General features: G+C 37.4%; 1 protein-coding gene across 2 annotated transcripts in view; it reads left to right on the top strand.

The window, feature by feature from the left end:
* LOC122789351 (disintegrin and metalloproteinase domain-containing protein 8-like) overlaps positions 1 to 24,388 on the top strand; it is a 688,349-nt gene that overhangs the window by 501,964 nt on the left and 161,997 nt on the right. For both annotated transcript variants that reach the window (XM_044056732.1, XM_044056731.1), the window contains exon 14: positions 1,090 to 1,285. In XM_044056732.1, the coding sequence (XP_043912667.1) occupies positions 1,090 to 1,285 (196 nt within the window). The remainder of the gene's footprint in view (positions 1 to 1,089; positions 1,286 to 24,388) is intronic.

Below are 24,388 nucleotides of genomic sequence, written 5' to 3'. Positions count from 1 at the left end.
ATTATGCAATACATTTTACTAACATCTGAGTTTACACAATAAGTTTGGAGACAGCTTCAAATGAAAACCACTTCATTAAAGTTTATTAGTTCGTAGCCCATTGGTTTCACCTTTATTTTCTCTTCTGTTCTATATAAACAGCAAAGTTGCATTGTGTTTTGTTACTACTTTTCTTGGTTTCTTTTTTTGTTGCTTATAATATCTTACGTGTGCAGTTAGAGTCCTATTTCCTTTTCTATCCCACAGGTGTAGTGTGTGTTCCTTGTTTTTTTTTTCATTTAACAGACAATTTCTTTACACTAGAAAATGGCTCTAAACATTTTTTTTTACTCTGTTCCTTACATAATTAATATTTGTTTCTAAATGTCTTGATGAATTACATCGCATAAAATAACCAGAATGAATGTTACAGGTAGCCTAAAGTATTTGACAACTTCTTCTATCTCATTTTTTCAGGAAATCAAACTCTTTTAACAGCCTTAGCTGTCTGAGCTTCTACCACTTATTTTAGCAATTGTTTCCACTTGCTAGCTACTTTGTGGAAAAAAAATCACATATGAAGATTAAACTGCAGTCCGATTATCTGATAGTTTACCCTCCTATTTTAACTGTCAGTTATTACCAAGGTAATCCCATCATATTTACCATTTTTGTACTCATGTTGTATCCTCCATTTCTCCCTTTCAGCTGAAGAAAGGATATGTTCATTTAGTCTGTCCTCATATGTAGTATACTCACTACCTCAGAGGAAATTGTGTGACAGTTTCATTCAGGAATTAGTTCTTGGGCAAGATAGTTATTTAGCATATAATATAATACTGTTTGCAACTTGGTTTTGTTTTTAGACATCCCCAGGAAAATATAGAATCTGTACTTTAGTTCTAATGTATGATTGTGCAGTCTGCTTTTAGTCTTAACTAGCTGACACGTTGGTGCCAGTGTAGGTTATGCAGCTAGAATGTGTAATTTAAGAGAAACACTAAAAAATGCAAAACTGGTTCAACTTAAATTCATTAAAAAAGTAAAAGCTCAGCACTGGCTGGATTTACTTGGGTACCAGAATTCTGATTTGGGTGTTTCTTTCTACAGCTCAAACCTGCAGGAATATTGTGCCGGCAGAGTAAAGATGACTGTGATTTGCCAGAGTACTGCACAGGTGCTAAGGCAGTGTGCCCTGTGGATGCTTTCCAACAAAATGGCTCTCCTTGTAAGAAAGGAAGAGGTCACTGCTATAATGGGCAGTGTCCTACACACGCACAGCATTGCATTACTCTTTGGGGCCCAGGTAATTTATTTTTTCCTTCTTTTTTATTTGCTTGTCTTGCTTAACATCTATTTTAGATTGTAGCTATAGTTGTAAAAAATGTTTATCTGAAGACATAGTAATGATTCTTGTTTTATTGAAATGATTCTTAGCAAGTAGTGCTGTATGATTAAAGTGATAAGGCCATGTGCTGGTTTCCATTTTCTTTACAATGAGTGCACTATGTTTTATTATGAGTAGAGTAATAGAAAAGTACACAGTTTTCAGTACACAGGTATCAAGCAAGGTTATGGATTTTTAAGAGGGGTTAAGTATTAACTTGAAATGACAAACTGACTTAAAAAAATATTTGAACATTCAGTCATCTCCCTGCAGATTTCATAGACTTATGGCTTCAGTGTGTTGGGCCTGCTTTTTTATTTACCTTTTTATTACATTTTTCCATAAAATCAGAACATCCTTTTCAATTACTGTTCCTTCTTAATCTTACTTATATCCAGAGCCCCCCCCCCAACATTTCCAGGAAAAAAAATAGTTTCCATGCTACTTCCTTATCGACCACAACCTTATTCAGTGATTGTAAACTGTATAAACATTGGTCACCGTATGTCAACTGGAAGGAGTCGGACAGGTATTAGCTGCTTCCATTTTTCAAGAATAATTCATTTAGTAACCGTGCTAGCAAAAGCAGTAATGAATGCTTTCTTAGCAGTACATTGAGGAATATAGCAGTATTAGCTCAGCAAATGAAAAATGACTAGAGACAGTATTATCTGGAAAATGAATGTAATGAATTGTTTTAACCCATGAAGGGCTATCATTGGATAGGCCCATCACATATGAAATGATTACCCTGTTCCCCACAACCATGCCAGCATCATTTATTAGAAGTCCACTTCATTTTTATTTTATTTTTTTATTTTACATTTGTTGACTGGGATAGTCCGACTGGATGCATGTCCATTTTCAGCGGAGGCCCGGGGAGAAAAGCTCCAAGGGTAAGCAGATACAGCATTACATAATACCAGCATTACATATTACAAACAGACTATTTACAGAGATTATTACGTAAGTAAGCAAGTTAAACAAGTTCCACAGGTTACAGTTAGTCCTGAGCACAAGTCAGAATTAAATTAAATTACACAGTAAACTGGTTAACAAATGTTTACACATTCGAGTTAGCCTGGCTTGATACATTGACATAGCCAGTTAAGTGACAAATGTTGTTTAAGTCTAGTTTTAAATTGACCTAAGGTGGAAAGTAAGGTAATATCAGCTGGAAGAGAGTTCCAGGATCTACTTACAGAATTTGCAAAGAGAGAATCACCGGCTGTGTTATTAATTTTGCTAGTCTGAATTAGTAGTTTGTTAGAGGATCGAAGTGGTCTAGGATTGTTATAGGGGGTGATAATATTTTTAAGTGCAGGAGTGTTGTCTGGATTATAGAGGATTTTATAGGCCATAATCAGTTGGTTATACTGGATTAGGCTAGGTAGTTCAAGCCACCCAAGCTGATTTAGATTGATGCAATGATGTGTCCTAAATGGCAGCCCGGTGGCAAACCTGGCAATGTGGTTGCAGCAAACTGAGAGTTTGCTAAGGATAGTCTTGTTTAAATTTAAGAGTAGAGGGGATGCATACAGAAGGGTTGAAAGAAGGTGAGAGCGAGCTATGGCAATTTTAGCTGGAGGGGTTAGGAAGGCTTTTATTCTGTAAAGTGACCCTAGTTTTTTATTGATGGTTTTGATAGTTTGGTTAACATGTAGGTCAAATTTGAGATTATTGTCTATGATGACACCTAATAGTTTTGTAGATGGGTCAGGGGAGATTATTGTGCCATCATTTGATTTTATGGTAAAGGTGAAAGCAGTAGACCTATGTGTTGGTGAAAATAACAGCATTTTAGTTTTTTTGGGATTTAGGATCAGACGATGTTCAGAAAGCCAATTTTCTATTGTATTAAAGGTGGTCTGGGTAGCTGACCATAACTGTACTGAAGATGTGGCTGAGCAAATCAGAGTAGAGTCATCAGCATATTGGATACAGCTGACTTTTGGGATGACAGTATAAAGGTCGTTAATGAAGATGGAGAACAGCAAGGGCCCTAGTATAGAGCCTTGTGGTACTCCGAGGGTGTTAGGTAGAAGGTTAGAGAGTTTGTTATGCCAGAGGACAGCCTGCTGTCGACCATTCAGGTAGGATTGAAACCATTGGAGGGCTCCAGTATCCAGACAGAATGTTTGCAGGGTGTGGATTAAAAGTTGGTGATCAATCATATCGAATGCCTTGGAAAGATCCAAAAAGAGGGCTGAGGATATATAATTATTGTTGTGATTATGGTTTATGGTGTTAGTAAAGGCTAGGAGGGCTGAAGTAGTGCTGTGATGAGGACGGAAGCCATGCTGAGTGTCTGCCATAAGGCGATTTTGGATTAGGTGGTGCATGAGTTGTCTATGAATACATTTTTCCATAATCTTTGCAAGTGGAGAGAGTATAGCTATTGGCCTATAATTGGAGAATTCAGTAGAGCTGCCTCCTTTGTGAAGTGGGATTACATAGGATATTTTCCAGATGGTGGGAATTTTAGCTTCTACTATGGTTCGATTGATTAGTATTGAGACGGGGTAAGCAATAGCATCAGCTGCTTTTTGTAGGTACTCGGCAGGGAGTTGATCAGCAGAAAGTGTAGTGGGTTTTAATTTTATGATCAAGGTACGGATAAGTGAAGTGGCGACTGGTTGGAAGCTGAACGCAAGTAGGTTTCTAGGGGTGCTACTTTCAGGACCAAGGGAGCTAGGAGGTAGTTGGCTAGCTAGGGCTTGAATTGTCTCAGTAAATAATTGATTAAAACTGTCAGAAACATCTTCAGGGGTTTTATCAATAGTAGCAGCAGGGATTGGGGTTGAAGTTTGTCCAGGATGTAGTAGATTATTTAAACCTGCCCAAAACATCTGAAGGTTATTTTGATTTACTGTCTGTAAATTACAGTAGTATTGTTTTTTGTCTTGTAAAATTGATTTTTTGGTTTCGTTCCTGGATTGCCTGTATTTAATGTGATCTTGAGGGTCTTTAGAAGAACGCCATAAAGCCCATGCTTTGTTTCTAAGGGTAATTTTGAGTTTAGACTCTATAGAAAGCAATGGTGCAGTTTTTGCCTTGGTTCTCTTTGAACGAACAGGTGCATGCAAATCAAGGATCTCAAGGAATTTGTTGTTAAAGTATGCTACTGCTTCCTCTAAGGGGAGGTGTTTTAGAATAGACCAATTACATGAGTTTAGTTCTTGTTGGAATTTGGCAGGGTCAAAGTTTTTATTGTTTCTAACCTTTCTGAGTAAGGGTTGTTGGGAATTAATGGTTTTGTGCTTAATTACATATGTGAGAAGGTGACCGCTTAGGCCATTAAGGAGGGTACCAGAGGTGTACAGTTGGGGTGACTGTTTATGAGTACCCAGTCAAGTATACTTTCTTTTTGGTTGGGTTTACCTATCCTGGTAGGGGTGGATATGATTTGTGTAAATGCATGCAGGTTAATATGGGTGGTTGGTGCCCCAGTCTATGTTAAAGTCTCCAAGTAGTAGGGTTTCTTGGGGTTAGTGACATGATAACCAGTGCAGGATATCTTCAAATGTAGATATATTGTTACCTGGGGGAATGTACATACAGATGATATTAATGCATTTATTTTTATTAAGTTGCAATTTGGTGGCAAGAATCTCAGAGTTATTAATCTGAGGAGGATGTATTACATCTATGGTGACATTCAACTCAGATTTATAGAGTACAGCTACCCCACCCCCCCTTCCTCGAAGCATGATCCAGCCTGTGTATGTTGTACCCAGGTGGTAACACTTCATTGTCTTTAGTGTTAGGTTTCAGATAAACAGAGAATCTTAGGGGAGTGGATATCCAGAAGTGCATGCAATTCATGTACCTTGTTATTAATGCTTCTAATATTGAGATGACAGACTAGGAGAGAGTTAGTTGGTCTATTAATTGTAGGTTTGTAGCTTAGATTACAAGTAGAGGGGGTATGTGTATCTGAAGTGAGTGGGCCAGGGTTGGGGTGAATATCACCACCAAGTATTAGGTTGAGTCTATACTCATTCTGTTTGGTGTCCAATAAGTTCTGTAGTAGATTTTTTTTGTGGAACTGCTCTATTCTGAAATTATTTAAAGAGCGTTCTGGATTGTTGCCAGAGTTCCTGAACTTGCTGAATTGAAATTTCCTGCATTATATTTCTATTCCACTTATTTGAAGTTTTAATAGTAAAATCACTATTTGTTATATTAATTATTTTATCCAGGCTTTTTTTTTTAATTAAAGAAGAATATAAAAGTGGCTGCTGATCCTCAAATGTCTGAAATAACATATTTATTTTACTTATTATAGAAATATAAAACATATCAATGTCTGTGTAGTGATCTTTCAAAAGGGTCGATTCAAGAAGTTATTAGTATCTCAAAGAATTTCAGTGGGATTCTATTTCACCTGATAATTTTGATTGGTGGAAACCATGCCTTCAAAGGAATGTCCTAACATGGAAAATAAATAAGTAGAAGTAAATATTGTTGTTTCCTAATCAATTTTTTTTGTGTTAAAAATCAATTTCTTTATGATATTGGAAGTTTATCCCATACAGGGTTGTCAAATGTTTCAGCTGCCATGATTGAAGTTTTGTTTGCCAGTTATATACATAGATCTAAAGATGTACAGACATCAAATTCAGAGGGTCATTTGCTAGATAACTTCCTTTTTTATTTGATATAAGTAAAACATTCCATTGGAGCCTGGGAAAGACACCACTCCATATAAACATTTTTCCAAATTTCTGTAAAATGAGTATGCCAGTAACATCCTGAGTGTATTGATGCATTCTTTATAAAAGAGGCCATTAGGAATGCATATTAACTTAAAAAATAATTCAGCCAGCAAAAGAAAATTTCAAATTAAACCAGCAAAAAGCTTGTAATTGAACATGCATTATATGTTTATACTGTTTTGAATAAATCCAATCTAAAATCTTTATCTTATTCACTAGAAATAATTTAGAACTGACTGTGATTAGAGTGTGTAAAGGAAAAAGCTTTGTTTTGGGAATTGACGGTATATTCAGTTACATCTATAATTTTCTTAGCTATGTTAAAGATTCTTCTTAGTGATCCCTTAACGTGAAATAGTTCTAATCATATCATCGGTGTAAAATTCATATAGGCAGTATGTATGGGCTTTATTTCAGTATATCTTTCAACGCATTGAAGTATAGGATTGAGTGGCAACAGCAGAAGGGAAGGAAATGAACGACAGCCTTGTCTGACCCCTTGAAACTGACTTATGTGGGGGAAACGGTATAAACGACAGCCTTGTCTGACCCCTTGAAACTGACTTATGTGGGGGAAACGGTATAAACGACAGCCTTGTCTGACCCCTTGAAACTGACTTATGTGGGGGAAACGGTATAAACGACAGCCTTGTCTGACCCCTTGAAACTGACTTATGTGGGGAACGGTATAAACGACAGCCTTGTCTGACCCCTTGAAACTGACTTATGTGGGGGAAACGGTATAAACGACAGCCTTGTCTGACCCCTTGAAACTGACTTATGTGGGGGAAACGGTATAAACGACAGCCTTGTCTGACCCCTTGAAACTGACTTATGTGGGGGAAACGGTATAAACGACAGCCTTGTCTGACCCCTTGAAACTGACTTATGTGGGGGAAACGGTATAAACGACAGCCTTGTCTGACCCCTTGAAATTGATTTATGTGGGTGAAACAGGGTTAATAATTCTCAATTTAAATTTGGTTTTAAATAATAAAACCAATTTTGAGAGGTCAGTGATCACAGAAGTGAGAAGATGACATTCTGATTCAAGCACATTCCTGGCTAGTGGCAGTTTTAAATGAAGTGTAACTATGGTTGCTTTTTTATCCTAATTTTCTTTACTTTATTCTGCAAAATCAGTATCCCCAGGGACATTCTTGACTTACTTGTTTTTAATGGGTACTGTAAACTAAAGACATCCTGGACATAGCTATGAGAAAAAACACCAAAATGTTGGAGTTATAATGAAGAAGAAGAAACTTAACAGTGTTGTCTAATGCACTGGAGGGGGGGGAGTAAGATCCAGAAGGGCAATGCCAGAACTGTTTTCTGTTCCTGACACAGGCACCAAGACCAGGACTATATGGATCCCTTTTCAGGGGAAGATAATTTGAATTTTTTAGCAGGAAAATGACTTCAGCATTGGGAGAAACCAGTATAAACAGTGCAGAGATACAGACTTAGGAAAACAATGCCACAGGAATGTCTCAGGTTAATGGTACTGCAGGATACAGGTACTATTACTGCCAATAATAACATTACTGTATGAGAAGAGTCTTTAAAAGATAAATTAAAAGCACTAGATATTTCACATCTATGGGCTTTAATCCTGTTAGAGACAATAGAAGCCCTTTCACCCTCAATGAATGAGGCGAAATTGATTTAAAAACTTCAGTAAATAGTCACACTATTAAAATTAAAGTCTGCACAGACGAAGAAGTATCATTTGAAACAGTTATTTTTTATCTTAAAATAATAACAATAAATTAAGACACATAAATGATAAACTTATAGCTGATTTTGAGACATTAAAAGAAAGGTGCTTATCACTGGAGTCACATTCTAAGAGGTACAATGTCAGTTTTATTGGGATTCCCGAAATCCTGGACAGCTCTCACTCCTATAAAGTGAGTTAATAATGTTATTTCACTATTTTATAATAAAAATCAGGATCACACAATTTCTTATATTAAAGTGGATATAGCATACACACTGAATTTTCAGAAGTCAAACAAGAACTGATTAATTATTGCTAAGTTTTTTTCTATCTTGGACAGAGACAGGATTTTTCATTTCACTTTTTTATTTAAAAAACTTGATTTTTGAGGACTCAAATGTTAGTGTGTTTCAAGATTTTGTACCTTTTATCAGTCTGTGGCCATTTGTTATGGCCAAAAGGCATTCAGACAACATTCCTTTTTCTAGCTGTATTTCCGGTCATTTATAAAGGCCTGTCTTTAAAATTTACATTGATTCAAAAAGCAGAAAAAGAATCACCAGCATTACAGCTATTGCCATAGCTGGGGTCATTGCATATTTCAACCAGATGGCTTCACTTCAGTACTTTTTTTTTGATGGGGGTGGGGTGGAAGGTCATCTCTAGGAAATATGGGCATTTATTTGAATCTTTCAAAGGCTACAGAGATTTACTTTATTACACAACTAATGCCAAAAATGTTATCGATTAATGTAAATGGGTTGATCCTCTACAGTAAGAAATCTAAATTGTTAAAACTGATACATGAAACTTTTATTTATATTGTATTTTTATATGAAATACATTTAGGCTGAGAAAAACATTTTACTTTATCCAGTTGCCAGGCTTTTTCAGAGGTACACTGGTGCTCTTATAATAACAAGTCTGAATGAGTAGCTATTTTGCTGAAGTCTAAGAAACTAGTGACAAACGATACATTTCCAGGACACACAAGGCCAAATTCTCTTGTTCTACATTCACTACAGGAATCTGAAATTTATAGTGGGATTTGTATATACACTTTATACCAGTTATGCAAAATATTTACAAAGTCTGACTTGGGGGTTAATACAAATTAAAACATACAAATATTACACCTGTAGGAGATTACAATGTCCATTTTATGTCTAATACACAAAATCATACTTGTAATGAAGCTAAGGTAATTCATTTTATGTCATTATTTCAACTGGATGACTTGGTTGTCTCATGTCAAGGTTACACAAATTAAAATTTTAAAAAACAAGAAGCCAGCAAAATTAGTTAATTTTTTTCTGATTGTTGGATGAGTTATTATAAACAACTGGTTAAAAAACCTTGAATTCTTTCAGATCACTCACCTATTACTCTAAACATGGAAGACTCATTAGAATATACAGCTTCCTTTCTTCCTTCATTTAATTGTAAAGTATTAAATTATTTCAAAAAGGAAATAATTGATTACATTAAAAAAATTCTGACATTAATAGTGATACAGAGGCAATCACTTTTCCAGTAATTTGGGCTACATTTAAACAAAATTACTTTAAGGCAAAAGTTGGGAGAATCATATATATACACAAACTGTTGAATTGAGACAACTTTCATTATATATATTCTTAATATTCAGCCAGCGGCTGAAGCCACATCTGCCTGAAAAAAATACTGAAGACATTTACTACCATTTATTCTCAAATTCAGGGGAATTAAAAGCTTACAGATATAAACCCGATTCTAGACTATGCTAATCGAACAAACACCAAGTTCCCCCATTTTGAACTAACAAGTGATCTGATTCTGAAAGCTGTTGCAAAAGCTCCACTACCCAAAGCTTTAGATCCCAACAGTCTTCCTATAGAATATTATAAGGAATTTTAAGATAAATTATTTCCTTGTCTTTTTTGACTTTACATAACTCTCATAGAAACTCCTACAAAGGTAGACTTGGATTTCTCCCTAGCTATTTTGATTATGATTCTGAAAAAAAGATAAAGAATGAACTAACGTGGAGAATTATAGATCTTTACTGAATTAATATTGCAACTTTTTAGTAAAACTTGTTAATAACTGTGTATTAAAAATAGTTTTTGAAATAATTCATCAATATCAAATTGGTTTCACCCCAGGAAGATCAATTGCTAAGGCCAATCAAATTTTGCAAGCTGTACAGTTAAAATATAATCAACAAATAGATATTTATCAAAGTGACCAACAGGATTTATATGCTTTCGATGCTGATAAAGCTTTTGATTCAACAAATAGTAATATATATTACTTCAATTTTATAACATCCTAACACCAATATTAAATATTATCAATGCTTTATTGCTACAAAACAAAAAAAAAAATCATTTGACAGTTGAGTGTGTGGGACATGATTATGACAGACATGATTATGAATGCCATATATGATAAAAGCTGGCATTTTGAAATGACATTCATACACATTTTTCAAAATTGTTTTTGTATTTGTAAAGGCCTTTATCCTCAGGCTGGAATCTTCACCCCTGTATCCCCAAAGTTTATATTATTAATCTAAGTTCAAAGCACCATGAGGAAAATGAAATTTCCTATGTGCACAGGCAAGTTTGATGAATTATAGCAATTGAAGACCTGTGTATCAGTCGCACACATGTCACACGCATGTCCCTTATGCTATTTTCCTCCACCCCTAGTTTTTCACAGTACATCTAGTGGTGCATGAGGATGTGTTTAGTGCTGAGTTCAGACTGTGTCATGTTATCTAGATCTGCCATCTTGGAGTATAGTGGTGCCTTCCTATGTGATTAATACATAGTTCTCCTGATGACACACCAGTAACCTTGATTCCTGCTCCAACCATTTCCACTGGGTGGAAAGAATACAAAGGCTTGCTAAGTTTGCTGCTGCATGCACAGTACATATCTATCATGCAGTACAGTTTAGAGCTATTATCCAGGTACACTTCAGCAACACTGGATAGTGTGATGCTTACTTTCCAGGGTCACATCATCTCACCTCTCAGTAGTGTACTGTATGCTCATTTTCCAAGGGTACATTTCTCACATCTCACTGATCTGGTGGTTCGTTGCTTTGCAAAGGAAGCCATCTCTTCACATGTTGTTATTGCTACTTACACAGAATTAATGTGTTACACCAGTTTATTATTATGGTAGTTATGGAACAAATTAGCATGCAGATTCCATGCTGCTGGGTCACCATGGCTTTCCACACCTGGGTTAATACAGTGAACATTCAAAGCATGTTGAAATGCCTTGTCACACATAGGGGACACCTAAACATTGAGGATATACCTGGAGATATGGTGGTACTTCCTCTTCCTCCCTCTTGATAGAACTTAATTTGGTAACAGAAGGTGAGAGGGCCACTGATCCACTGTGGTCACTGTACCCTGCTGCCTACCATAACATTATGGGATGTGGCATTTACACAGTCTCTCAAAGTAGGAATTGGGAGTAAGCGTAGTAGTATAGCATTCTGAAATGCTAATTTGATATATTGTATTTCATTGCACAATCTGGTGTATGGCATGTGCTATAGTGTAGGTAGCTGGACACTCCTGCATTGTACTGACTCACTGTCAGCCCATTACATGGGTTGGTGCTACAGATCATATGTTTATGAATCAAAGCCTAAGTCTGATCAACTTTAAAGTTATATATCGAGGCTTAATCTGTTAACAGATAATGAAATTTTGAATTCTGACCTTTTTTTCAATTTATCAGCATAGCCATTTTCTTGTCACTGTTTATGGATATAATGTATTTGACTTCAGTGCAGAAAAACATAGCAGTAATACTGTGAAGTTATGAAGATATATGTGAACAAAAAATGTAATGTTGATATTACAAATTTAATATGCTAATGGTTGTGAGCTCGTTCATTAATCATAGAGAATGTTGCTAGTTCTCTCGTGTTCATTGCCTAGCAGCAAGTTAGCATAGGTTTATAGGTGTGTACTAGGCTAATGGCCTGGAGCCTTTACAAGCCTAGCCCATAGGATTACCCTGGCATCATGCCACCCAACCTTAGTTCCCATTGCCTCTGTCGAGTAAAGCCACTGGAGTGATCCCTGGGGTGAATTTTCTATTTCCCATCCACTCCTCAAGATTTCTCTTGAAGAGGGCCAGTGAGGTGCTCTGCTTGACATGCATGGAAAGTCTAGTCCCTCCAGCATGTTCTCTTGATTGTGGTAAAGAGGTTGAGGTCTCTGGAGTGTGTGCTGCGGAGGGATTGAGATTTCTTTAGATGTCGCATTTCTAACAGAGCTGGGTCAGACATGGATTTGTAAGTCAAGCAGAGATCACCTCTAAGTAGGTGATATGAGACAGAGAATACCTGGGAGTTTTTTAAGGCTGTCCATATAGGACAAATGTTTAAGGCCTAGGATCCTCTTTCTGAGGTACTTTTGCGGCCTCTCCAATTGTTGCAGATGTTTAGTGAGGTACATCTCAAATGATGCATTGTACTCAATGATTGGCCTAATGAGGGAAGAGTATAGGGAGACAATGACCTCTTTCTTCCTGGATGGAAAACCCTTAGTAATGTCTTGTGCCACATAGAAGGACTTTCTGACCACAGTGGCAATGTGGTGCTCAAAAGAAAGGTTGCTGTCAACCTGTGTTCCAAGATCTCTTATAGGTTCATAGGTTCATAGATTAGTACTAAGCTAACTTCCCTTGCGAGCCATTTTAAGCCTAGCCAATTATCCTTTGTGAGACTCAAACCTTGCACCTTGTGTTTGTAAGGCAAACACCTTAACCATTAGGCCACCTCCCCAGGGTATATGCCTGTACCTCTTATAACGCCTTCTCTGTTCAGTGGACTACCATCGATATGGTAATTCATGGGAATTGAGTTTTTCCCAAAGGGGATGACGACACATTTTTTGGCATTGAGCTTAAGGCCATGGTTCTGACACCAGTCATTGGTCTCAGTGAGGCCCTTCTGTAGGATGTCAGCATCACTTGGGGAGTTAATAATAGCACCCAACTTGCAATTGTCCGCAAACTTTGTCAGCCAGAGTCCCTTTGTGTTGGCCTGGACTTTAGAGAAGTAGATACCAAACTGGAGAGGACCCAGGACCAAACCCTGTGGGACTTCACTCATGACTAGTCAGCAGTCTGACTTGGAGTCAGCTACTTTCACACTGTGGGTTCTACCTGTTTGCCAGTTTGCAACCCACCTAGTGATATAGGGATTGATGCCTATCTTAGTGAGTTTTTCTATGATTCTTGAGTGGGGAATAGTATCAAAGGCCTTGGCCAGATCAAGGTAGGCTGTATGAACCACCTTGCCTTCATCCACATCTCTGGTGACTGACTCAAAGAAGTTGACCAAGTTGAGCAGGCATGATCTACCCTTCACAAAACCAAACTGTGTGGGATCCAGAGTTTGGAGATTCCCTATATCCTTATTTATTAGGTCCATGATGATGCGTTCCATAGCTTTGCATATCAGACTCATCAGGCTAATGGGGCGATCGTTCCCAGGGTCTGTAGTCGCTCCTCCTTTGTGGAGAGGGAAGACTGTAGCAGTGCGCCATATGATAGGGACAAAGCTTGAGGCGAGGCTGTGATTGAACAGGGCACACAGCTGAGGTGCCAGTTTACTCTGTAGTTCATGTAGAACACAGCCAGGGATATTGTTAGGTCCCATAGAAGCTGTATTCTTGGCCATGGACGGTGTTGTTTTAACCTGTGCAGTGGTAATTCTGGATGCCTGTCAAGCTACTAGTATTGTGACTGGTCCTTTCAGGGGGGTAAAGTTGGCACTGAATCTGTCGGCCAGTATATTGGCAATATCTGTTGGCTCAGTATAGGAGGTACCATTGTACAGTAGCTCAGATGAAATCTGGGTATTGCCATGGAGATTCTTTACATAACTATAGAAGGCCTTGTGGTTGTCTTTACTATCTGCTGCAATTCTGTTTTCATAGCTAGCTTTAGAGGATTTGATGAGGGATCTCAACTTTTTGATGAGGCTGATAAGGGAGTTTTTCCAGTCTTGGGACTTCACCTTATTCCGCATCAGTTTCCTCCTTGTGTTATAGTGTTTGTTTATGGCAGGGGACCACCAGATTGGCTTCCTTTTTTTGGAGGAGAGCGTCTTAGATTTATTGGGTATGGCGAGATCCATGCATTTGTGCACGTGTTTGTACAGTACATTGGTGTATGATTTGGTGGTCATGCAACTATTCTCCATTTGCATGGGTGCTGTGAAGTTTGCTACCTCTGTTTTTAGGAGCCCAAAGTTAACTTTAGAGAAGTTTTTCTTGGAGGTTACCTTTGCGGGGTGGGGTGGGGTGGGAGGGATGTGGATTTCCAAGGTGATTAGTTTGTGATTGGATCTAACCAGGGAGGAGTTGACTGTTGGTTTAGAACAACGGTCACCCATGTTTGTAATGACCAGGTCAAGGATGTTGCTGCCTCTAGTGGGGGTAAGAATGAGTTGGTCCAGTGCACTGGAATTAATGAAATCCAGGAAATGTTGGGCAAGTGTATTGGTACATGAGTAGTTTTTCCAGTTAATGGAGGGGTAGTTGAAGTTGCCAAATATGAGAGTGCTAGGTTGGACCCTAATATTCTCCAGGGTGCTTAGGAATGTGGAGTGTGAGTCTTAGGACATGGTTGGGGACCTATAGCAGACTATGACCTGAATTGCTGTCTTACCCAAAGTTAGCTGCATCTGAAGTATCATTATGTTGGGCTACCAGTTAGGAGGTGTGTGCATCCTTTATGAATATGGAAACACCACCGGCTTTGGAGCTTCGGTCCAAGTTCTGGGGCCAAAAGGTGTGGAATGAGTTATAGCCTGGTAGTGCAGGGGTGCTTTCTGCTGCCTTGAACCAGGTCTAAGTTATGGCACAAATGTCAGTGTTCTCTATTTTAAGGCATGCTTCGAGCAAGTGCATTTTGAGATTTAGACTTCTAGCATTTAGCAGCATGACCCTCAGATTGCATTTGTTTATAGCTGTTACAGTGGTAATTTGGTCTTTGGAACACTGCCTAAAAAGGCACTGTAGGGGTGGAAAGAACCTTGGCCAGTATCTGGAAGCCCAGGGGTGACAGATGCAGGCCATCTCTGGCAAAGCATCGAGGTCTGTCAATCATGTCATCCCAGGCAGACAGATACTGGATCCCCTTAGAATGACACCAGAAACTTAGTCAATTGTTGAAATCAATAATTTTCTGCTTGTACTGTGGTATCATTGTGGGTGATGGCAGGATGCTGGTCAGGGCTAGGGTCATACCTGCCTGGGATACATAATCCGAGAGCTCCTCCATGTCTCTTTTCATGTAGTCCAGGGAGGTACGTCTCAGGTCATTCACATCTACATGTACAATGACAGAGTCATATTTGTACCTGTTGTTGTGGGACCTGAGTGCATGTGTTATGTGGCAGATCCTGGCACCTGAAAGGCAACTGACTGTTACTTTCTCCTTATTCAACCTATTGAGTGGGACATCAGTGTGCCTCACTATCGAGTCACCTATGACCAGTGTGTTGGGCATGCTGTTTTGCCTTAGGGACTTTGCTTGAGTGGCACACTGTTTAGGGGAATTATGTATCTCATGATTAGTGTTGTGTTGTGGTCGAGTCCATTTCTGCCTTGGAGGTCTCTGCTGTTTGGGTAGATTTTCATTGAGAGCCTTCGCAAAAGTGGGTGTGTGGTTTGTGTTTTTATGTGAAGGCAGTGCTGGTTTGTGTTCTGGAAGGCTGTGTGTTCCATGTGGTGTGGTGCAAGTGTTGACCTTCTCCTCTTGACCAGCTATTCAGGTCTTGGCTAAAGAGTGCATGGCTTCCAGTGTGGATATAAGTGCATCTCTCGCAAGTCTGAGTGTTGGAAGGTAAGAGGAGAGGGTTGTCAGTGTACATGAGGCAGTTGCTACATTGCCTCAGGATGCCCAGGTTCACCAGGTTAAAAGGAAAAAGCATGGGGAACTGACCTTTAGACATGCCTGGAGGGGTGGGCATTAATAGTAAGTACTGGAGCTGTTTCCTTGTAGAATGTTTAGTGCTGGTAGCACTTTTGTGTGCTACAATAATTGTTACAAGATAAAAGTGCAGGAGAAGATAGCAGTAGCAGATCTAAGGGAAAAATTGAAGAGCAGACTTTGGCACCACTCAGAAGCTTACAAACAGTCCTGGATACAGCAAATCTGTATCTGGACTAGACTAGTTACAGGGAAGGTGGGAAGCAAATGCAAATGTGGGCTTTTAAACCAGAAAGTTGAAAGAGATGGAAAAACTGCCCAAACTGCCAATAAAGTACAATTTCTGGGCCAGAAACCACTCCTCTTGTAGTAGAAAGGCTACCTAATGCCTACCACTCTCACTGATAAGCTAGAAGGCTTCCCTCTAACACAGAAAGACTTGGGGGGCTCAGAAGCTTACATACAGTCCTGGATACAGAAAATCTGTATCTCAACTAGACTAGTTACAGGAAAGCATCATCACCGGTAGCAGTTAAAGCATTCACATTAAAATTTAACAGTTAAAATGATTCGAATACTGAACTGAAATTCATGTAATGCATTGTTCTGCATATCAGGCAGATAACTTGGCTGAGTACAGCCTTATCATTCTGGCAACATCATGGAACCCTGTTTAAATCCCCCAGCAAGGTTTGTGTCATCCCACAATTTGTAATGCCACATCATAGTATACTGTTCCAAGTATCTCATGAAACAGTAAACACTCATATGAGCAAACCTTAGCGATCAGTTTAGAGCAAACTAAACGATTATTAATTTCTATTTATTTTCCCTTAAATTCCCTAATCCTAGTGTACCGCAATCCCATTCAAAAAACCGCCAGCAGAAACTTCATTAGGAAGAACATTCACTAATCTGTTTTCTTTTTTACAGCATACTGTTACATGGTGTGCATACTGTGCTATAATACACTGTGCGATGCTATGTTATTCCGTATTATACCATACAGCCCCATACCTTACCTTCCCATGCTATCATGTCATCACATTCCATGCCATATAATAAATGTATGCATACCATGCTATACCATTCTGTGCCTGTTCATGCCATATTATACCATACGTTGCCATGTTATGTCATGCCATACTATACCATGCCATACTATGGGTGCGCACAACATAGTATATATCTTAATATGAGCAATACATTAGAAATGCTCATATTTTCTGCCTGTTTATCATTTTATCTACATTTTAAAACACATGTATTAACCAAAATTCCTTTTAACATTTCTCAAACTTTATCACTCTTTTGTAGTTTTGGGTAGAAAGTTCCAGGGTCTTCAATTCATAAATAACTGCTAGGTAATCAGAATGCAGACTGTTGTGTGCCTAGCCAATAACTAAGGAGTGACCAAGCTGTGACTCAAACCTTTTACTTTGTGTTTGTGAGATTAACAATTTAAATATTACAGCAACCACAAATCCCTGTCATCCCCAAACCTCTACTTCTATCAGCCTTTGATACACTACCTTTCAAGGATAACCTAGCGCCTCTAACGTTTATCAACATTTTGAGCAAACTTTAATTCAACACAGTGCACAAAAATAACTCTGAATTACTTTAATTGTTTATATAAGATCCCCTCTGGTTTGTGATGCTGTGAAAATATAGGGCCAAAGCCACTGCGTTTAATGTTGTGTTCAACTTGAATTATGTAGTCTCTTGTATCTGTTTTTCTTTCTTTTTTTTTTTTTTACAAGTGCTGTGTGGCATTATTGGCTGTTGGGATTTCATAAATGACTTGTGTTGTTTCTGTTGTTATAGGGAAGCCATAGGACTATCCATGATGTAGCTTTAGCCTAATCAATATCTTTGATACAGGAAGCAGTACCTCAGGGCTTTGTGATTTAACAGATTGATGATGCACCCCACCAGTCTGAGAGCCTCACTTGATACTTTATGCACATAACACGAGGATCCTTTTTTATCAAGCTCCTTCCACATCTGCCAACTCTTTGCAACTCATAATAGTTAACTCATTTATTCCCTTTGCTCTGCATGAAATGGCATTTATTTGCTATTAATTTTAATGTATTTTCAATCAGGTATGGAAATAAAGAGTTTAAAACTACCTTGGCTATTAGTCACATCACTGCTGTTTATGACTGAACCTGTTTTATGTCATCTGTGTGCTTGTAGTGCAAACCCAATCTCTGTTGTGTCAAGTCTTTCATGTAGCTAATAAACAGACAGGAGTATGAGAATTCCTTCATGTGGTACTCCACAAAATAGTCATAAGAATGATTTTCATTCTTCATAAGCCAAAACTGAATGTATTATAAAAAGGTGACTTGGTTATCTAAAGATATTTTTAGTTCCTCTGCAGATATCTTCCCCTTAAACAACTCCAAATTTACCTTCCTTTAAAACCTACAAATTCTCAAAATCAGCAGTCCTCATTCCCACTTGCCATAAAAACAAAATATAGAACTGACTTATTGTCGGAAAACATTAATATAATTTACACATAATTTTTAAAGCAGAGCACCTCATATTCTAGATAACTTTAATAATTTGTCAGCTTTTACAGAACCTTACAGTACCTCATTGTCTATATCCCTGTGGAGGTCATTTTACATTTCATTTAAACATACATACATACACACATGTAAATATTTAAAGCATGGGCATTAATACCCGTCTAGCCTGCCAATATACCACAGCAGTAGTCCCCATAATAAGTGTCCAGGCTGTTCTTAAAAATATCTAAACTAGTGCTTTTTTTAATGTAGTTTGGTAAAGTATTCCATGCATCAGCTGCTCTCTCAGTAAACCAATTAGTACACTTCTGATTCCTACAGAATCTTCTTTATAGGTTGTCTGATCATTGTCAACTATGTTTTGATAACCTCAAACATTCCCTGAGATAGTTATCTGTAAATGCCCTATATACCTGAATAAGATCTCCTCTTAGATATCTATAAGAGACACTGTACAAATTCAGATATTTTAATCTTTCATATTAACTCACATTTTCACATCATGGATGCCCTTGGTATATTTCCACTGTACCCTTTCCAGTTTACTCATGCTTGTTTTCTTATAAGGTTTCCATATTGTTATTCCATACTCAGGTTTGAGTATAATATAACTAAGAAACAATAATTTCATCATTTCTAATATCCTAGACTTTATAAATTCTTTTATACAACCTATATCTCTATAACTATCATTAACTAAATGGTGGATATGATTAGAAAAACTCATAGCTGAATCTGCCTATATACCTAGGTCCTTGAATGAGTCTACAGTTTCGATCAGTATGTGCTGTATTAAATATTCACCTTTCAGTTTATGTCTCCCAAATCTCATATGCTTAGTTTTTGATGTATTTAGCAGCATATTGTTCCCCTGTGCCCAAATGGTCAATTTAGTCAAGTTATTTTGCAGATAAGCCCTATCTGTAACACATTTTATCAGTTTACCTAATTTCAAATCATCTATGTACTGACTGTAGAACACCTCATATAAAAAGATACATCTTAAAGATACGATCTAAACAAGTATGGGTGTAGGACAGAGCCTTGTGGGGCACCCTAACTGTAACCAAGCATTTCATGTCCAATTGCTGTATACTTGCCATGTCCTATTTGTAAGTTATGCAGCTATCCATCAAGGTACATCAATACCTAGTTGTTCTAATTTATTGATCAGTGTTTTGTGTATGAACCTATCAAATGCTGAAGTTAAAAATTAAATCTATGTAAATTACATCACAGCACATCTTTCCTTCATTGCTGCTATTATATTGTTATAGAACATCATGCTACAAGTGGTAATAGATCTATTTTCACCATACACAGGCTGATATATGATCATAAAATAGTAATTAGTTATTATTCTGCTGTTATTTAGTTGATTTACATTTGATGACTTTGAGGTCTGGTTCAAAACCCCACACTGTGCATTCCTATTTATCAGTTTTCATAGGGTGCTCTTGCTATGGTATCACATTACTGTCTCAAGAGTATTTAACTGGTCAACCACTCTTTGAAAAGGGATTGTTTTTGAGTGCACCAAGATATGTCCTGGTGTTACAGCCTGTTTACCAAAAGACCTAGAAGAAACCATTAACACAATTTGAATTGTGACCAGTTACATTTCATTTGAAACATCTAAGAACATGAAATGAAGTCATATTAGGATTATGTTGTTTTCCAGGTTAGCACAAAACACAATGTAGAGGGATTTGCCAAAATCATAGACAATAGAGAAGAGGATGCAGTTGAAGGGTATTGTAGGGTTGTTTGCTTACAGAATCGATCATTTCACCCTTACTATTAAGTTATATCTTTAAACTTATTTAGCAATCTTTGTTATTTTTGTTTACCAACTTTGTTGTAAGGCAGTAATTCATTTCCAAACACTGAGGTATTTAGTGCGGTTCACACTTTTCTCTTCATGTGGGATTTTTAGTTTACATTTGCAGATGATGAATAAAGTGATTCCCATTTTCCGTAACCCAAAACTGACTGTGCTATAAAAATGACAACTTGGTTATCTATAAATATACATACATATATAATTCCTCAATTGGCTTCTTCTCTGTAAACAGCTCTTCCAAATCAGCAGCCTTCAGATCTCTTTGAAGCAGTCTGCTGTTCTAAAGCTCAGAAGTATTTGCTAATTTATTTTATTTATTTATTTATTTTACGTGTTGACCAGGTTAGGCCGACTGAGCCTAGTGGCTCATTTTCAGTGGAGACCCAGAGAGAAAAGCTCCACAGTAAGATACATTTAATAATATAGTAGTATAAAATTTTGGATACAAAGTCAGGTAGCAGTTCACAATTAACATACAATATGAGTTCAGCTTTACAAAGGTTTTAATAATGAGGTTGCGCAAAGGGTATAGCATTATTGAGTAAGAGATATTCATAAATAGTTCTATATCATCGCACACTAAATTTGTAAAACATTATGCCTTGTAAGGTTTAAAAGTGGGAGTGAGTAATGGGAGAGGGGGGCAGCAAAGTAATGAGTAATAGGTGGTAGAAAAGCTAACAAATAGATTGTAGGTAGTAGAGGGGGGGAGGTAGCAGAAATTATGCAAAAAAGGAAAGAGAAGGGGGTAAGATGGTAAACAGGAAAAGAGTAAAGGTGGGATGAGGGGAGGCAAAAGGAGTCTTAGGTGCAGGGGAAGGTAGTTTAGGGAGGATGAGTGCAGTGGCAAGACCAGATTGTTTTCACATATTATCTAGAGGCTGTTTCAAATTGATACAGATATTTTAGGGATCTAATTTCTAAGGGAAGTTTGTTCCAGGATAGGGCAGGATTATAACTGTACAAGGTGCAACCAGTTTTGTTCTTGGGTTTATATATTTGTAACAGATCTTGGTCAGAGCTATGTAGAGGTCTGGTGGGGCAATATTTAGAGTTAATAGGAGTTAGACTAGGACAGAAAGAGTTCTGGTGAAGGATAGAGTGAATACTCTGTAGTTGAGGTAGGAGGAGCTGGTGAGGTAATTCCAGCCAGTCTCATTGTTTAAGGGAAAGACAGTGATGAGACTGGTATGGATGGTTAGATGCCAATCTAGCCACTTTATTGTAGGTAGATTTGAGTTTGGTTAAGAGGGAGGAGTTCAGATTGGTAAAGATGTGACAGCTTTACAATAGAGTAGGTATGAGGTAGGCATGTGAGTGAGTTATTTTTGCATTTGCAGTTAAATATTTTTATTGCGATAAAGAAGTCCTAATTTTTTATGCGTCTTTTTTATACAATCAGATACATGCAAGTCAAACTTAAGTTGGTCATCGATTGTGAAACCTAACAGTTTTGTACTTGGTTCTACAGTGAGTAATCTCATCAACTTTCACTTCCCCTGGTTATTTTCAGAAGTTGACAGTGTTCTAATTTCCCTGAGAATGCTGATACACAAAACTTGGAAAATAGTAGTTGCACTAATTGTTTCATATAGATAGTGGCTACCAGCTTTTTGTACCCTCCCTCACCCATTGCTCTCCTTTTAAGCCATTTTATTTGTTTATTCATGCTCTTTACAGAAAAATAAACTTGTAATGTGTCTGTCTTTAGTTACCTGCTGTATTTCATCATGCTGTTACATAGGAGCAGCTGCCGGAATTATCCACAGCCAATCTTCCCTTGACCATGGAAAACTTCTGAGCTCTGGCTATGAACACAGATTTAACATTCACAGAGGGGGGTTTATTCTGTGTTAATCCTCTGCCAGAACTGCATAAGACCCAACCTTAGCAAACACTTGACCTATGAAATATTGCATTTTGCATGATCAGAGCCGGGCACTGTACAGGAGCGAAGGGAATATCTGTGATTTTGGAATAGGCTACCAATTCATGTGACACTGTTCAAAAGGAACCTGGATGAGTGGATGGGGCACTGTAAATTGATACCAGGGATAGTCTACACTAACCCCCTAGACATGGGCAGTCATTACTAAATACAGTCCTGGTATAACAATGGGATGAAATGGCTAGGCTTGAAATGACCTCCAGGCTGATAGTCTAGTAAACTCCTATGATCCTGTGATCCTGTAGACCTTTATTCATTTTTCAGCTTTTTAAAATTGCAGACCCACTGTCTTTTTTTTCTTTACCTTTATAAGTTAGTGTTGTAAATTAGGTTATTCCTGCAAGGCCACTGGCCTATTTTTAGGGGACATTGGAGGTGGTATTCATACTGACAGGTGGAGATTTGGCCAAGACAAAAGACAATTTCTGGACTATATTCTTTTTCATTGTAACAAAAAAGGATGGATAAAATTAAATTGTGCTGTGTTTATTCATTAAGAGAGGTTTTAGTTCTTCACATGCATTAAATCACAATGCACATCAATAACTGATTTGGTATTTTCACTAGCATTTTATATTTATAATTTTTGTTTTTTTATTCTTGATTTGTGAATTGTGTGAGCCAAATATATGTTTATATTATATTTAGATTGTGCATATACTATTGCTTTAATTAGCAAACTTGGTAATTTATGACTACCAAGTTATGCAGTACAGGAATAGAACCTACAGCCTTCTGAACTTCCTGATATAACAGATGAGAGTACTACCTGCACAGTCACTAGCCCTTACCTTTTGTCCGTACATTTTGATTTATGCCTCTTCTTCCTCATTTGTTTGTTGAATTATTTTATCTCATCCAAGAAAATGAGAATTCCCCAATATCTGCCTTGTAGCTCATTTTATTTTTGGTTTTATGTTTTGTTGAGCATTTTGTAATTTGAAATTTGTTACTTTAATTTATTAATGTTGAAAGATGTCCAATTATAAGTTAAGGATCATCTTTTTCTAAGCCATAACTGCCTCATTACATATTACTTGTGATGTATTTTTGTAAGTTAATGCCCCACTTCTATTCAGCTAGTAAAAGTACAAAAATGACGTACACAAATCAACTGTCACTTTTGTTGCCGTATAGCCAGGTTAGTTCAGTTCCACTCTCTGTTAGTTACTACATGTCCCATCCAGCAGTAACTGCATGCATTTTACATTCCCATTACAAAATAGTTCAGATCTTCAAAATCTTCTTGTCTGTTTTTCTACTTTAAGGAATTAATCTACCAGAAAGCAAGAAGAAGTTTTAAATAATTAGATTTATATATATATATATATATATATATATATATATATATATATATATATATATACACAAGACTTTTGCAAGTGTGATTGATGAACATTAATATCTTTCTTTATACTTATTTCTGTTTTTGCACTATAACATTATCATTTTTTGGTCAGTTTCTTCTCATGTGTATTTAGTTATATTTAATAATATTTACTTGTTTGTTTATTGGCGTTTTCCTCCATGCAATCTCAGAATTGCATTATATACCATTTTGTGAATCATCCCTCCCCTCTGATAGTTTAAATTGGGTGAAAGATCAAATGATCAGTGCAGGAATATAGTTTCACATTTTTGTAAAGTGCCTACTACACCTCAGGTGAAGCCAGCTGGCATGATTCTCTTCCAGAATTCCATACAGGAAGGCCTGGAAGATTACGCTTACTCTTTTCTTTGAACAGGAATGTTCTAGTATGCTTTTCTACCCTTTCCATTAATATTCGGGGTACTTCTGAAGATTTAGAAGGATTTGCCCAAGATCAATGCTGTGACGCCCTTCTGGTCCAGGCAACAGTGGTTCTCCCCTCTTTTGGAAATAGCCAGGGACAATTACCACAAGCTTCCTTACAGACTAGATCTACTCACACAAGAACAGGGGTGTTTGATACACCCTGACATCAATCAACTTCATTTGACTGCCTAGGCAATAGGGTCTTAATTCCTTTTAGGTACCTGTTTACAAAATACGTGCAGCAGATACTAATGAGGGAATGAAAGCCCACTACCAGAAAATCATACATTAGCAAATAAGGTTTTCTGGTTGGTGCCAACAACATAACAACCACTCATTCAGGGCTAATTGTTCTCTGGTTCTGCAATATTTGTGTGAATTACTATCCTATAGCCTTTTTTAGTCCTTTATCAAGGTTCATTTATTGGCCATTTCAGCCTGTCTGCCCTTGGATACTCCTGTTTTAATGCAGTCTCATGGCAAAATGATTTGAAAGGATT

The sequence above is a fragment of the Protopterus annectens genome, chromosome 14.part0, assembly GCF_019279795.1.
Source record: "Protopterus annectens isolate FY-2018-M chromosome 14.part0, PAN1.0, whole genome shotgun sequence".
NCBI classification, from domain to species: domain Eukaryota; kingdom Metazoa; phylum Chordata; order Ceratodontiformes; family Protopteridae; genus Protopterus; species Protopterus annectens.
The sequence above is the reverse complement of the archived record's forward strand: the minus strand, read 5'-3'. Positions and strand labels throughout refer to the sequence as shown.